Source organism: Neomonachus schauinslandi, chromosome 6, assembly GCF_002201575.2.
Source record: "Neomonachus schauinslandi chromosome 6, ASM220157v2, whole genome shotgun sequence".
Taxonomy (NCBI): Eukaryota; Metazoa; Chordata; class Mammalia; order Carnivora; family Phocidae; genus Neomonachus; species Neomonachus schauinslandi.
This window is the reverse complement of record NC_058408.1, coordinates 98,763,052-98,779,472: the sequence shown is the minus strand read 5'-3', so window position 1 is coordinate 98,779,472 and position 16,421 is coordinate 98,763,052. Positions and strand designations below refer to the sequence as shown.

The following is a 16,421-nucleotide window of genomic DNA, read 5'->3' as shown; positions in this document are numbered from 1 at the left end:
AGAGGTGCTGGAGAGAGGCCTCGCACCCAGACACACCTGCAGGAAAGCAGCCACCCAACCTAGCCAGCCCTTGGCGCGAGGAGAGCAGCTGAGGGAGATAGAAAGGAAGGATGAAATGAAAGCTACTTACTGGGAGGCCGGGTCTTCCAGCGGGACCCTGAAATAAAGAGGGAAAGCGAGAGGTTTACGAAGGTCACGGTGTTAATACCCGAGCGTCCCACACTCTGCCCAACCAGCCGCGTGGCCTGAAGCCACTGTGCTCTAGAAGCCTCTGTTATTGTATGAACAAACTGAAGTCAGGACCTTGATCACTAAGCTTCCTTTCAGTTTTAGCATTCATTCATTCATTCATTCATTTAGAAAAGCAGTTAGTGGGGGTCTCCTCCATGTCAGGCCCAGGGAAGATGCAAGGAAAAGAAAGACAAGAATGTTCCCTCCCATGTCTCTGCCCCTCATGACTCAAGGATCATCAGGGCTGTGGGTCTCACCGACACCTCCTCTCTTTGAGTCTTTCTGTCTCAGTCAGTGCGATATTCTACCACTCTTTTCCAGCCCTGTGTGGCTCCAGGAGCCTGTCTTCACTGACCACAGCATGGGCTTTCAGCCCAGTCCCCATTACCCTCCTACTCCTGCCTAGCACAATCCGGGCACAGACTAAAGGCTCCATGTAATGGATCGGAAATCCCACTGGAAAGAGGAAGACCTTCAACAAAATGTGTATCAGGGCTAATAATTACCATCCGAGCAACATGCAGAGCGGGTGGCTCCGAAACCAAGCAAATCCTAAGAAAATCATGTCTTTCTAGTTCTGGCGCTCAGCTTCCAGATGGATCTGCTACAAGAGGGTGGCTGAGAAACAGCTCAAATGGTGCCTTGGGGGCATCATGGAGCACCTCGTAAAGGGGAGGAAACACCTGGAAAGAGCTTCTGGAGCTGAGATGCAGCGCTGGCAGCGCTGGGGCACAGGGTCCAGGAGAGGTGGTGACAGAGACAGTAGGAAGGATTTAGTTATAAGCACGGGCTCTGGAGTCAGCCTGCCTGTGCTCAAATCCCGGCTCTGTCACTCCCGAGTTGGCACCTTAATGAGCTGCTTGGCCTCCCTGTATCTCAGTTTCCTCATCTTGTAAATGGGAAAACAATGACAGCTATCTCTTAGGATCACAGGAGATAATGTATGCGAAGCACAGGGGCTGGCATACAGCAAGTGCTAAATAAATGCTACCTATTACAGTTATTGGAAAAGAGCACTGGCAGGAGGTGTGTGGAGCAGGCCTCGGTTTCTCCCTGCAGAGACGTTGCTACAGATGTGTTTTCTCTCCTTCCAGACGTCCTGCTCTTCCTGTGAAGCCAAGGCAGGACCAGGGTCCCGGGGTGCTCACTGGAACACAAGCCCATCTACTGCAGGGCTGCTCAGGCAAACCTGGGCAGCACCAGGAATAAGTCATCCCCCCTCTGGGCCTTGTTCCTGAGGACACCCCGGAGGCGGTGGTGCAGTGACTCACCCACAGAGAATCAAGGTCAGGGAGTCCTTGGGGAATGCTGGGTAATGGTTCTCATGGGAACAGGACGTGTCCCCATCTCTTCACTCTGCTTGATTTCGCCCCCATGGCACTAAAAGGTAAGCTCCCGGGGTCAGGGATTTTTCTGTTCTGTTCATGAATGTTTCCAGTGCCTTGCAGAGTGCTGAGCTCATGGTCAGTCCTTCATTCCTATTTGTGGACCAAGGAACCTGAGGGCGGATGCTCAGAACCTGGGAACTCAGCCTCCTTTCCCAGGCCCCCACAAAGACAGCTCAGGCACCAAATAGCCTCCTTAATCCAGAGTTTTTGCACTGAGCCAGTACCCTCTTCCTGTCACTTCTATGTTGCTTGGTCCTGATGCCACCAGGGAGTGGGCAAGACATGGGGCAGCCACCTCCTTCACATCCCAGGGAAGGGAACAGGTCTGCTGAGGGTTTCCAACCCCACACAGTGGGTCTACCCCAAATAGGGACAGAAGGGACAGATTACTACCACTCCTGTGTAGCCACCACCTACTCATCCTACCTCATCTGCACACGGGAGGGACTTCCTTTGGGTCTCAGTACCAGGAAGAGCTGTGTTTCAGTCAAGCGCCAGGGGTGCTCCTACCTTCCTGCAGCCTGACTTGAACAACTCTGCTTTCCTCTTTGCTCTGGCCACCAGGAAGCTTGGAGCCCAGTCAGTGGCTCATCTTGCATAAGAGGTTGTCATGTCATTAGCTCTGGATCCTTCCTGCCTCGGCTCTCCACCCTCCTCCATCGTTTCCATATCTCGTTTGTAAATCACCCCAAAATGTTTTTTTTAGAATAAGGTGGGTAGAAATAGATGAAATAAACAAATTAATAAAAACCACAGAATAATCATTTCCTCTTTAAAATGAAAGGCTTACCAGAATCTTTGTGGATCCTCTAGGATTTAAATGAGTTAATATATTCTAACTGGAAATATATTCTAACACACACTGTGTATGTATATATATATATATATATATATATATATACACACATATATATACATGCATACACACATATCATTACATATATATTCCTCACAACTCCTGGAAGAGGCAGACACTATTACTAACCCCATTTTACAGATGAGGAAACCGAGGCCCAGAGAGGTAAAGCACCTTGCCCAAGCTGACGTAGCTAGAAGTGGCAGAGCCAGGATTTGGATGCAGGCAGGCTGGCTCCACAGTCCATGCTTGTATGCAAACACAACAGTGCCTAACAGGTAGTAAGTGCTAGCTAGGATTTCAGCAAGGATCACCTTCAGCCAGGGTGGCAGCTGGACATCATGTACTTCCCTGTATTCCTCTGGAGAAAGAGGCCTCCCTACCTCCCTCCGCCTTCTGTTTCAGCTTCACAGTTCCCATTAAGAAGTTCTCTGAAATCTACAGCAGGCGTGGCCCGCAGGTGTCAGCTCCAACGTGCAGACTCAGGTGGATTGGTAGCAACTGAGTAAAGCGTTCTGTTAAGAAGCCTCCTGATTGATTAGCAATGTCTGCCATGGGCACGAGGGGTGGGGTGGTGGTGTCCACAATTTTTCTACCATCTAAATGTTTCCTGCTGCTACTTAAATCCATCCTCCTTGGTTGTGTTCTCTAGGCAGTGGCCATCCTATGCCCTTGGGAGCCTGGGTCTTCCAACTGGAGGGGCTCCTAAGAGACACTCAGGGTGGCAACAGGCACTGCCACCAGCCACCATCTCTCTATCCCTTGCCTCCCTCAACAGCATTCTTCCTTTGCAGGAAGCAGATAGAACAGGGCTAGGAGGTGACTCCCACCCTGGCCAGCTTCCCATTTCCTCTTTGTGGTTTCAGCCAGGGAAGGGTGAAGGTGCAGGCCACGCACAGAGGCCGGGTCGGGAAACTACTTGGGCTCCTGCCCCTTACTCCTGGCTCAGGTGGTGGCCAGGGGGGCAGGGACTGAGGGAGACCCATATCCATCCCTACTGCATAACCCCCAGGGGCAGCAGCACCGTCTCTGGCTGGGAACCATCTGGGGAGTGAGCCTGGCAGGTGAGGCTTCATCCCGAGCTGACACTGGCAGCTTGGCCCGGCAGCCTGGGGCTGGCGGGGGGATGGGCCGAGTGTCTGGGGGGTGGGGAGCTCCCAGGAGTGGGGGAAGTGAGGACTCTTTTTGGCTTTGTCAAGAAAGAAGGGTTTTGAAAAGCAGCCTATTTCCAGCAGGTGGTCTGTTGAAGTTTCCTATGGTGGAGTTTATTTTGGAAGATTGATGACAGGAATTGAGATCTGACATCTAAAACCTGCCATGATAAATCATCCCCCTGCTTTTGGGGACTGACACGGTTTTCCTCCCTCTGTAAGCGGCGGTCGGAGAGCTGGGCAGGATGGGCGGCACGAGCTCAATGTGCCTTTTCAGGACCAGACGGGATAGTAAATAATGGTCTGACTGCAAATTGGGCCGGCTGCTCCCGCAGGGCAGACGGAGAGAGGACCGACCGTGCAATGGTGGCTCTGAGCAAGGCCAGGGATAGCGCTGATCTCGGGAACCTTGACAAAGATCTGGTGTGGGGGCTCCGCCCTTTCAACTCCAATCCCCAGCTTCTCCCCGCCCCCCCCAACCCGCCCAACCCTCCAACAACCTCTGGGCCTTTTGTTGGGGTATCAAATGCTGTCCTGAAAGAAGATGTGCTCCTATTCTCTGGATTCATTACTTCAGGGAGACAGTCTCCTTGGGCTCTTCTCAGGTTCTTTGGAAGCGATTGGGCTCCCGGCCCCGCCCTGGGCCTTAGGGCGACGCCAGGGGAAGGAGCCAGACCTGCGGTCATCTGTGTTGTCTCACACTGTCTAGCCCACTGAAACTGATCTCTCACATCAAAATACCACCAGCACCAGCACCACCAGCAACGACCACCTGCTGACCACCTAAGTGGGCCGGAATGGAGCCGCCCACACAGCAGGGTGGACAGCAGGTCCCGGGGAGCCGTCCACGCAGAGCCAAGTCTGACCTGTCTCCTGAAAGGCCAAGAGACCTTTCAGGACCAGAACTGAGTAGAGATTATCTTTCTTCTTTCTTATACCTGGAGCTTCTTTGAGTCCAGTTGCTTCCTCTGGGGACAAAGGAGCTGGGCCTAACAATGGGGCAAGCCAGCTTTTCAGATTGAAATTGGGACCCGCTGTGCCCCAGGGGCGGCCATTGTCTTGCCCTGGAGAGGTGCAGAGGTGGTTGGAAAGCGAAATGGAGGCCTCCTTCCCCGTGTCAGCATTCTGGAGGGACCCCGCAGAGTTGTGTGGAGAGTACAGGGGCTCCCCTGGAAGACGGCGGGCCCAGCTGTCAGTCCCCCCTCCCAGGGCCCGGTTACCAGCAGGGAGCGAGGCCTTTCAGATGTGCTAGCCCCGGCTGCGGCTGGTGTTACTTACAGGAGGTCCTGAAAGAGACAGAGAAAATGCCAGGGTCAGTGTCACGGCTGGAAGGATAGGCAGACCTGCCTCAGAAGCAGCGTCCGAAAATCCTTTGGCTGAGGGCTTTCCATCTGGTCTTCGACGTTTGTATTTTCCTGGCCCACTTTCACCAAAATAATCTCTCCCCCTTTATTTCATCTCCATATTTTCATTATTGGATGAGAAATCTAGAGGTCTGGGCCCCAGGCGCAGCCCAGCTGGGGCCCTAACTTCCCGCCCCGTAAAATGGGCTCCTCGGGGCCCCGCCCCAACCTGGGGGCACGGTTGCTTTGCAGAACGCAGGGCCGTGGGCACCGAGGCGACATTGCAGAACATCAACGGTGTGACAGAACCTCAAGAGATGATGGTTACTAGCTTGCTCGCTGTCCTCTCCACGCTTCCACGAAGTAGCACGGAAAACAAGCAGGAAGCAGCTGGGATGAATGACATGCTTCACTAGGTTCCCCACCTGATGTCTTTCTGGCCTGTCCTGGTTTCTGTTTAGCCGTGAGTCAGGCGTTTCTACCCTCCTGGGTCTGCTGCCCACTCCCTCCGTCTCCCCGCCCTCCTGTGCCCAGGGGTCCCCTCCCTCCACGCCTCTCTCTTTTTTTCTCTTCTACTTCCTTTTTTTTTTTTAAGATTTTATTTATTTATTTAATTGACACAGAGAGAGAAAGAGACAGCGAGCGAGAGAGGGAGCACAAGCAGGGGGAGTGGGGGAGGGAGAAGCAGGCTCCCTGTTGAGCAGGGACCCCTACATGGGGCTTGATCCCAGGACCCTGGGATCATGACCTGAGCCGAAGGAAGACGCTTAACAACTGAGCCACCCAGACGCCCCTCTTCTCTTCTACTTCTGTCTACCCTGCCCCCCCGGCCCCCCAGAGGCCTCAGCATTAGCCCCCTCTCATTGCCCATGACAGCCAAGAATCACAAACCCCGCGTTCCAGGAAGGGGGCAGGAGGGTGGGTGCAGAGCGACGGTGCAGAAGAGGGAGCCGCTGCAGGATGGTGAACTGAAGGCATTTCTGCCCAACGTGAGTCATGACACCCCCTGGGCCCGTGGGATTCCCAGCTGGGCCTGGTGCGTCTGCCGGGCCCCTGGTGACCTGGCCACGTTAACACAGCTGCTACTCCGCTTCTTTTATGCTCGGCCAAGAAAGACTCCTTATGTTTCCCCTGGCCCCCGCGCATTCCCCGAGCCGGCTTCCTTCTCCCTGACTTCATCTGCCTGCTTCTCTGTCCGGCCAGGAGGAAACAGCCTCTTTCATGCTGGCCCCTGTCAAGCCGTCACGTTAAGGAGGAACAAAATGTTTTAAATTAAGAAAATAGTAAGTCAAGTGCTCGCTGCGGCAACACATATACTAAAATTGGAAAGAAATAATAAGTCAAGAGGAGTAGTGACTGGGTGGGGAGGGCCGGGGCAGGCTGGCTCCGTTTGCAGAACAGCCGGAGGGAGGGAGATGGCATGAGGCAGGGAGCATCTGGGACCTATTAGGCGGCGAGGCAGGGCGATGTCACCCAGAATCTGAAAATATCCCTTGAGTGCAGGTTGCCGGAGGGAAGTGTCCTCATGAGAAGCAGGCTGGTGACAAAGTTCAGTCCATGGCAAGTTTCGGATGGTTTAGCCACATGGAGAGCAGATGCCCTGCACCTTCCGGGCCTGACAGGGCCCCAGCTGCCAGTGCCGCAGGCTCTGGAGGAATCTCTGGCGACAGGGCCTTGCTTTGGCGATGGCCCAGCCTGCTGTTAGGCGCCCCTGCCGTGTGTGTGTGCTGGATGCGGCTGGGCAGCCGACCCGGGGCTCTGGCGCATAGCACAAGAGAGCTGTTTGTTGGGTCCACCCCAGAGTGGACAGAACAGAAATTCTATTGAAGATTTCAAGAGTTTTTATATCATCCTCACCACCATCGTCACTGCACACACCTCCATGGTCCTTACTAGGTGCCCGGCATGATTCTGAGTGTTTCCCATTTGGGGGACGGTTCTATTATCCCCACTTTGCAGATGAAGACACTGAGGTACAGAAAATCTGAGCTACTGTCCCCAGACCCTTCACTACAGTGTCTCTCTCCACGCTTACCCCCAAACTGCTCACAGATCTGTCCCCTCTCCACACGTCTCCCTCGCCTGCCTGCCCAGCTTTTCAGCCTCTGGCTCCTCTCTCTAGATCCTTCCATCTCTCGGTTATAGGATCCTTCTTATGCAAGGGCATCTGGCTGTGTCAATCTCTTCCAGGCCCCCACTCCCCCACCCAGACTTTAGGAATGGGGAGAGCCCCCGTTTGTTACTTGATTCTGTACCTTAAGAAGGGAAAGAAGGATAAAGGAATTATTAAAAAAAAAAGAAGAAGAAGAAGAAGAAGACTTTCTATCATAAACATGTTTCCCTGTCACTGATGATCCTCAAGTGTTCCCCTGGAAAATCTTCTGGCCCTTGGAAAACCTAACTGCTGCCCTGCTCCCCGACAGCCCTGGATGCCAACTCATGCTGTATTCAATGCCCAGCAGCTGGAAGGTGGCTTGTGAAATCCACCAGTGCCTTGATGTTACAGATGGGTCTCCCATGTGGCCACCTGGCCATCCTCAGTAACATGGCCACTGACTGACCTGTCCCACAGCCAGACACCGAAGGGCAGACTCACCCCAAGGTAATACCAAGTCCTCATTGTACAGATGGGAAAACAGAGCCCAGGGAGGGTAGTGACCATGCAGTCATGGTGTGGGTGGGCATAGGGATGGGGCCAGAACCCAGGGCTCCTGACTCCCCAGCCCTGGGTCTTCCAAACAAAGTCACGCCCACACTGCCACAGCCCAAGGGAGGAGGGAGACACCTGACTCCACCCCTGGGCCTGACACAGCTGGGAGAACTTCCAAGACCATCCCAGTGCCCTGGGGTGCACAGAGCAGCCTGCAGCGAAGCTCCCAGGGCAGGGTCCACAGCAGAGGTTCTGCCTGAGACCCTCCTCCCTCTGCCTGATGTCTGTCACCTACCACCTCGGTGAGGACGCTGCTGTCTTCTCCAGGGTTTGGCTGACCTCCTTCAAGTAAACAGTGATGGTCCTCCTGAACAGACATGGAGGAATGGACTTCTAGGAAGAATCCTGGGGTATCGTTCTGGGTCATGCCTTTCTTCAACCATTTTTTGTATGTTCGTTCATTCATTCATTCAACAAACATTTGACAATTGCCTGCCATGTGTCATTCGCTGTGCCGTGCTGTGCCGGGATGTGGCTATGTACAGATGGATAAGGCACAGTCGTTGCGCTTTGAGGAAGAAAAACTTCATTATTTAAGCACCTAATACCCACTAGGCCCCAGGCTAAGCTCTAGTGATACAGAGATGAATAACTCATTTCCTCCCCTTGAGAAGGCAACAGTTCCCTACATTAGAAAGCTGGAGAAATTCCAGAGAAGAGAACTAAAATGAACAAAAGGATATAGGGAGAAAGGTTTGCCGCAGGAGGATGCATCCATTCAATCAACAACATTTACTGAGTGCCTACTATGTGGCAAGCGTCCTGCTGAGCACGGTCATTAGAACAGCACATTTAATCCTTACAATAACTGTGTGAGGTGGCCACCAGCATCCTCACATCACGCACGAGGAACCTGAGGCTTCGAGGCTAAGTGATCAACCTAAGGTGATCTCCTTGTCTTAAGTGGTGGTGTCTGGCTTTTACGTGTGTGCGGGTTTTTTGTTTGTTTTTTTGTTTTTTTTAGGCTGAATTTCCGCACAGCAGAGCCTGGATTTGAACCAGGTCTCTCTTACCCAGAAGCCTGTGCTCTCGAGCTAGAGGTCATGAAAGTCATGAGGGGTGGGAGGGGATGCCTGGCCCTCAGCCTCACACCCTTCTAATGTGGGCAGGTAAGCCTCTCCCCGCTCCTCTGAGGGTTTGGCCCTGTCCAGACCCTGGATCCAGTCCTGGTCCTGGAGGGGGAAGTAGAGAGCCACAGGGTGTGCCCAGGTTCCATGTCATATGAGCCGTGATCTGACCCTGCTTGACTGCGGGGCTCCTGGCAGCTGGGGTCCGAGCCTCGACCCATGCCTCCTACTGCCTGCTGCCAGCCGCCTGTGCTGACCACCTGCTGCTTGGCTCTGCCACGTGCCGACCCACCCATTCTGCCAGGACAAATGCTTTGCATCCAGGCTCTCCTTGGAGCTGGGGTGACAGACAGAGCTGGTCATGCTGTGCCTCCTGGAGCCAGGTTTCTCAAACGAGGGCAATTCTGCACCCCAGGGGATAGTTCATTGGCAATATCTGGAGACCTTTTTTGATAATTACAACTGGGAGGCTGCTTCTGGTCTCCAGTAGGTAGAGGTCAGGGATGCCACTAAACATCCCAAGATGCACAGGCAGCTTCCTACAACAAAGAATGAGGTGGCCCCAAATGTCATCTCTGCTGAGGGTAAGAAACCCTGCCCCAGACTAATGGGACCGGTCCTGTCTGGGGGCTCCTCGTGTACCTACAATCTTGCCCATGCCCCGATATTGAGGCCCCAGCCGTCACTCAACCTTGTGGCCTGCCAACTTTGGGGATCCCATTCTTCTATAGGTTGACCTGTTCTACCTCCACTCAAGACCTTGTTAAGACAAGTAATAATTCATGTATTGAGCATTTATTCTGTGCCTGGCACTATTCAAAGAACCTTAGGTATTTTATGTCACTCAGTCCACCCAACAATCTGGTGAAGTTGCTACTATTATTATTATTATTCCCATTCTACGGATGAAAATGCTGTGGCCCAGGAAGAGTTTAAGACATATATTCACGGTCCAGAGCTCATGCATGCCTGAGCTGGCACTCGAACCCAGATCTGCCTGACACCACGGCGGCATGAATGCAGCGGGACCCAGCCTTCCGGAACCATGGGCTCCCTGGAGCTTGAAGAAGTTAAGTGCATGAGAAATAAATGGAGCCACTTCTGTCTTAAGGGGTGGTAAAGGAGAGAAGCATGAGTAGCTTCAAAAACCATCGCGAGAAATCCATCAGTGATGGGCATGATGGCCTGTTAAGGGAAACTGAATGAGCTTCCAGGCAGCCTCCGTTTTTGAGGTTCACATCAAAGAGAACAAGAAGCCCTTCTCCCTTCCAGCCCCATGGCAGGAACACTGACTTTCAAGGGAGGGCCAAGGCCGATTTCTGGGCAGCGCCCCTGGATGTGATGCTCTGGGAGCATGCCTGACCAATCCAGCTCTATGACCGACAGAACACTCAGTGAGCTTCACCACAGCCCAATTCCCATTTTACAGATGAGGACACTGAGGCTCAGAAGGGACATACTTGCCTATGGTTCATGGCTGGTAAGTGATCCTGAATCCTAGTCCAGTGCTCTTCCCAGAGCATTGGCAGAGCATTGGTGGGGGGGTGGTGGAAGGGGGCTTTACATTTCTGAGAAAAAAATATACAACTACTCAGACAAGGGTATGCCAAAGCCAGCTCATCCTATAGTCTTGTGAGAGCCGATTGTACGCATCTCTTTCCAACTCTGTGTTCAGTGACTTCACATTGGCAGCTGGAATTTGGCCACTGTGGGAGTAGTCACACCACAGAAATTGGCAAAAGCTACAAAGTAGCTTCCCCCACCCCCAGAGCCATCTGTTAATCATTTCCCAGTGCAGTGCAGCTTAGATCTGTCCCATGATGATGTCTCCTGGCCACAAGACATCCACAGACCTTTCCAGTGTGGCTGGTGGAGAGTAACAGGTCCTGAGAGGAGTGGGCAGCAGTTAAAATCACACATGCCACATGATCTCCTTCTGCACTCATTGCAGACATTGCTAATCAATCACAGCTAGTCTTTCCCCAATGAGTCTTGACAAGGCTTCATCATTCTTTCCAACACAGCCACTATAAATCAGCAGGAACTGGCACATGAGATGGAACCTATTAGTCATCTTGGAACTAGAGGCACGTGGGGGCTGAGACTCGGGGAAGCCAGTAGCAGAAGCATGAGGGTCCTTTTCTGACTTATCGGGTGAGCTGAGTCTAGCCTTGGGGCACAGCAGAGATGGGGATGGAGAGGCTGGTAACCCAGAACCCCCAGATACGCCTCACACCAGGGGTAGAGACTAGCTTTCACTGCAGCGCTCTCTCCCCACCCCATCCCGCTGTCCAGAATGGCAGAGGGAGTGGGAGGCGTGAGCAGGGAAGGGAGCAGCCAGGGAGATTCCCCTCCAGTTCACTTCATCCTCCGGCCCCAGGAGGTCCCCAGGTGACCTACTGCTGCCCCATCTGGAGCCATCAGAGGGCAATTCAAGTGGCCACCTCCCTGCAGATACCACGGAGGTGGTCTTCATCCCTGGAGGGGCCTCAGGCTGGCTGGCTCCAGGGGTTTCTGGAGCATTCTGCCCTTGGAAACCCTTCCCTTCAATCTGGAGACTGTCCCCTTTCACGTCCTGGTTTCCCATCTTCTTTGGTGAGTGCCTGGGGACAGGCAGAGGGTGGCGGGATGAGGGTAGGCTCCATGCCTTGCCTGGCACTTGGGGACCCAGAGGGTGTGCCTGGATCTCACACTCTCTCGGTTGCCTCCCCAGCACTTGTTCTCCCTGCCTCCTTCCTAATGTGACCCCAAGTTTCCTCGGGTCTCCACCATTCTCCACACGGCCCCAGGTCCTCAGAGGAGCCCGGCCCAGGCCCAGCTAGGAAGCGGTGAGGGTTGAGTGCCCAGGGCCGGGACCCTCATGAAGATGGCTCTGGTGGAGTCAGTTTGAGCAGGCCAAGCGGGGAAGCCCACAGCTGAGGACACCAAGGGATGGGAGATCTGTTCACCAGGGAAGCACTGCAGTTCCCTCCACCGCAGACCCCCACAGGCCCTGTCCCTGGGGGAGGCGGCCCCCAGGCCCCGGGAAGTGGCTGAAGGGCTGCTGGGAGGGCTCCTATAGGCGGGGAGGAGAAGGAGCGTGGGGACCTGGCCGCGGGGGCCCTGCCCAGGGGACAGAGGGCCATGCCCAACCCCAGGCAGGATGGACAACAGTTCAGACCAGAGATGGCCACCGGCCACCCCTGTGTCCCCTCAGCTGCAGCCCTGGGAGCAGGGCGCCTGGAAGGCTAAGTGGTGGGCAGGAAGTGGCTGAGTTAGCCCTACCTAGTCTGCCCGCCCTCAGCGGAGGCCGGGGCTTGAGGGCAGCACTGGGCGCAGGATTAGGATGGCGAAGAAGTGTGTCCTGGCACACTTGACCTGCGTCCCCACCATGCTCACTGCACACATGTTTCTTATCACAAACATCCGCTCAACGCCGGCCGTGTGGGCAGCTGTGCTGGATGGGGTGAAATCACACACTACCGCTGTTCTTGGGGCGCTTCTTCTCCAGCTCAGGAGATGCCGCCCCAACTCCAAGTGACCCCCCCCTGCCCCCAACACCCCATCCCTGAGCCTGAGCTTCGGGCCAGCTTCTCCCTCCAGCAGAGCTCACGTGCTGGTCGCCCCACTTACGGCCACCCGCAGACCTCCCAGACCCTCGAGTCAGCCCCGGGCCCCGCCGCGGCCCCCCGGGTTCAGCTCCAGACCCTGAGTGCCATCTGGGCCAGGTGTGCTGTGGGTCTTGCTGTCCCCTCCCCCTCAGGGCCTTCAGCCACCTGGGTGCCCACTCCCCAGGGAGCTCCTGCCTGGGGTGCTCTGCGGCTAGATTTTGCCTTCTTGAGGCTCTGGTTTCACCTTTCCTCATTTGATCCATGAAAAAACCCCTGAAAGGTGGGAACATTTATGGGAGACGAGCCATGATACAGTGGGGGACTTGCTGCCCACAGCCTCTTGGGGACAGCCCAGCCAGCGAGCCTCTGCTCTGGCTCCAGCCATCTGGGCGGCTCCTGGCCTGCAGACCTGTGCTCACCGCCGGAGACGGGGCCGTAGGGGCAGGCGGGGGCCGTAGGGGCAGGCGGTCCTCACGAGACCCTGCGCTGCCGCTCCAGCCTGGAGCCGGGCTTTACTTTCTTCCCTGGGCTGTCACATCGATCCCTGCAGGAGGACCACACCTCTGACCCTGGTGCTTCTTCCTGACACCGGATCTGGCTGCCCGTATCCGATGTTCCCATGGAAGGCCCTGCTTGGGGCAGCTCACGCGTCACCACCCTGCGGGCAGGGTCCCACTGGGCAACTGCTGGAAGGAGAGAAGGGAGGGCGGCCAGCCAAGGGTCGAGGCCCTGATCAGACCCACACAGGACGTTATCCCTCAGAAGCCCCGGCCAGGCCATAGGCTTTGTAGTCTTATCTTTAGACACAAACCTCTACCTCCTGGGGAAGGGCTTTTTAATTTTCAAGTCACATTTATTGATGACCCAGTAGGGGCTGGCCTCCTGAATCTTCTGTCTCAGCTTTATTGTCAACACTAATAGGTCCTGAGTACTCACCAACCTCCAACAGGCCAGGCGTGTTACACGTCGTCTCATTGACTCCAGTCCTACAAGTAACACTCCTACTATCCACACCTAACAGATAAGGGAGCTGAGGCACAAAGGCCAAGTTACAGGCTCACAGTCAGACGGGGGCACCCGAGCATATCCGTAGCCCCAGAGCTATGCAGATCCTCACCAAAGAGCCCTAACAACCCTGGCAGGCAGGTTCGGTACAGATGGGGCTCTTGAGGCACAGAGAAGTTACATAATTTATCCAAGGTCACACAGCTGGTAAGTGGCTGAGCTGACAGCCGGAACTAGCTACACCCTAAAGCTTTTCTCTTTAACCCCTGCGTGTATTGCTTCAACCGTGGAAGCAAGTAAGAGTCAACAAAACTTAGATGGTGGGGCGAGAGGGTCAGACTGTGGAGAAAGAAAATCCGCAGTATGCCCTTTCTAGTCCCCCTGAGGACGGCGCGACCTCATCCACGGGCTTACTTCAGACCCCCGTCATCTCTTTCTTAAAGCCAGTGCCCTGAGCGCTCCGACTGCGGATAGCTGCCAACCCCACGCAGACATTGCGCATCTGAGCGGGAACCCCAGCCAGCCACCCGTACACATGGTCTCGGGCTTTCATTGTTCCCTCCTTTACAGAGAAGTAATGGAATAGACTTGACGTGACTTGACAACTTGGGTCTTTTGCTTATCAAACCGGGCCGCCGCCTAGAACGGTGGGTAAGAGCATCAGTTTGGGAGACAAACAGCCACTGGTTCAAATCCCAGTTTTGCTGCTTGCGAGCTGTGTGACCTTGAGCCAGTTGCTTCACTTCTCTAGGCCCAGTGTCCTCTCCTGTAAAATGGGGTAACGATAGTATCAACCTCATTGGATTTCAAGGAGTAAATGCGAGAATGCAGGTAAGGGGTTTTAGCACGGGTCCTGGCTTAGAGGAAGCACGCAGGAGATGGGAGCTCTGACACTTCTTCTGGTTCTGAATAATGATGTCCTCTCCCAGGAGGGTCTGCTACCTTCCTCTGTGTTCTAACTGGAAGGACGGCTAACAGCTCTCTCCACGCGCCGAGCATCGTTCTTCGTGTTTTAGGGATATTACTGCATTCAACCCTTCTCGAGCCTTACACGGCGGCCACCTCTACCACTCTCATTCCACAGACAAGAGGACAGAGGCACGGCGAGGTGGTACGTCCCTGCTTGGGGTCACAGGCTGACTCTGGGGCCCCCGCTGTTAGTCCGTCTGCTGCACTGCCTCTCAGATGAGCCCCTGAAACCCTGGAAACCAGGGAGAACAAACAGACAGGGGTCAGAGCAAGCAGAGATCAGCAGAGCAGGATGGGGCTGGGTGATCATTTGACTAAAATAGTACAGATTAAAGTCGCCAGCTTTGAACCAGTGGGACAAATTACGCATTTCTTGCTTCCTTGGGCCCCTGACACTTCCCCGTTGGGGTCCTGAGTGAGGAAGTCTGGGGGGTAGGTCTTGCTGGTGGAGGTTACAGGCCCAACTCTAGATTCGGGCCAGGGCTGCTGGCATTGTTCTCTGGCAGCCAGCTTCCCCGACAGCCTCCGGCTCGGGGCAGAAGGGCCGAGCTGCCTGAGCACAGATGAGGGCAGGGGGCAGGGGCTGGGGAGAAGTTCTCCATCAAGTCACCTGCCTGTGTAGTCGGGGTGGAGATCCATCAAGGATGGGGCACCCATCAAGCTCTGCTGGGTCTGACCCCCGATTCTATTTCGATATGGATCTGGAGTCCCACTTGAACTTGTCACCTTTGACCGAATCTCCGAGAAGCAGTGAGGTCTTCCGTGTGACCTGGAGATAGCTCTCAAGGAGAGTTCCCACCCCAGCCCTCCCCTTAGGTCCTTCCCAGGAAGTGAGCGGCTGAGGAAGTCGGCAGTTGAGCAAACAGTGCTCCCCTCCCACATCTAAAATGCACAAAATGTTCTCCAGCAAAGGTCGCATCATTAAGTATGGCCGCTGCACACCACCTCTTCCAAGCTGTTGGCCTTGATTTACCACGACCCCATGGTACCATGCTCAATTCTCTCCCAAGCCCTCCAAATATTCAGTTAGTTGTCATTCTCATTTCTATGTACAGATGCTAATTCCCTGTTTTCCTTGTCTTGTCTTTTCTGTTAGAATGTAAGTTTTCTGATGGGTGCGCTCATTCACTTTTTAGTCACTAGTCCAAGAGGAGCTGAGGGAGACCAGAGGCTGCAAACCCCAGGGCCCTCAAGGAGCCAGATAAATAACGAATGGAGCAGACCAGGTGTGCTGCAATAGGGCAGGACAGATACTGGGGCCAAGTGCTAGGGGCTAGCCTGTGTGCCTACAACGGAGTTACCACTCGTTGGCTCCGACCAAATACTGCCAGGATGGGAGGCAGTCTCACTATTATTGGATCTTGAAAATATTCAAGAAAAATGGGATGTTTTGCGCAAAATCTTCTGGTTTCTAAATATAGATATAAACTGAAGAAAATCTAAAAAACTACTCTGCAAGGCAAAAAAGAAGCTGCATTTGGGCCGCAAGTTGCTGATTCGCAATACACAGTCTCTGGGGGCCTTCCAGGCCTGATGTATTCCAATTCCACAGCCCGGAGCTGCCGGCCCAGAATGTGTGCTCGGTTAATCCTTGCCGAATTCGTGAATGAGTATGTGGGCAGGTCCCCTGGCTAGCACCCGAACTAAGGATCTAGGAAGGAACGATGTCGTCACAGCATTTGGAAACTGACTTGTGTTGGAGCGTGAGCTTTACCCCAGTGTGGAATTGTTTGGTTATGCCACCTTCGAGAATGCTTACATCTCTCCCCCTTTGCCTCCCTCCTTCCACGAGGCATGGAAGCCCCGAGCTGAAGCCTAGCAATGACCAAGGCCCAAACCTCAGGATGTCAGGTGAGTAAGAAAGCGGGGCTTTACTCAGGCCTGGAGGGGAAGCAGGGTTACATGGAGCCCTGACTGGGAAAAATTAATAATCACTGAGGTACTTAACTGCCCCTGGCTATCTATTTTTCTTAAGTCTTACTTTAATTTGCATACAGTTAAAAATATATACCCTGATTAGTAATTAGTAAATGTTAATGCTTGGTCATAGTACAGAATGTTTTCATTTATAATGGCATAATCAAGTGAAAAATTTGCTTGTCTCTGTCTTT

The 16,421-nt window shown here is 54.0% G+C and overlaps 1 protein-coding gene across 1 annotated transcript in view; it reads right to left on the bottom strand.

The window, feature by feature from the left end:
- COL13A1 (collagen type XIII alpha 1 chain) overlaps window positions 1–16,421 on the bottom strand; it is a 142,495-nt gene that overhangs the window by 77,663 nt on the left and 48,411 nt on the right. Inside the window, exon 4 of the mRNA XM_044916211.1 lies at window positions 131–157. Within this exon, the coding sequence (XP_044772146.1) occupies window positions 131–157 (27 nt within the window). The remainder of the gene's footprint in view (window positions 1–130; window positions 158–16,421) is intronic.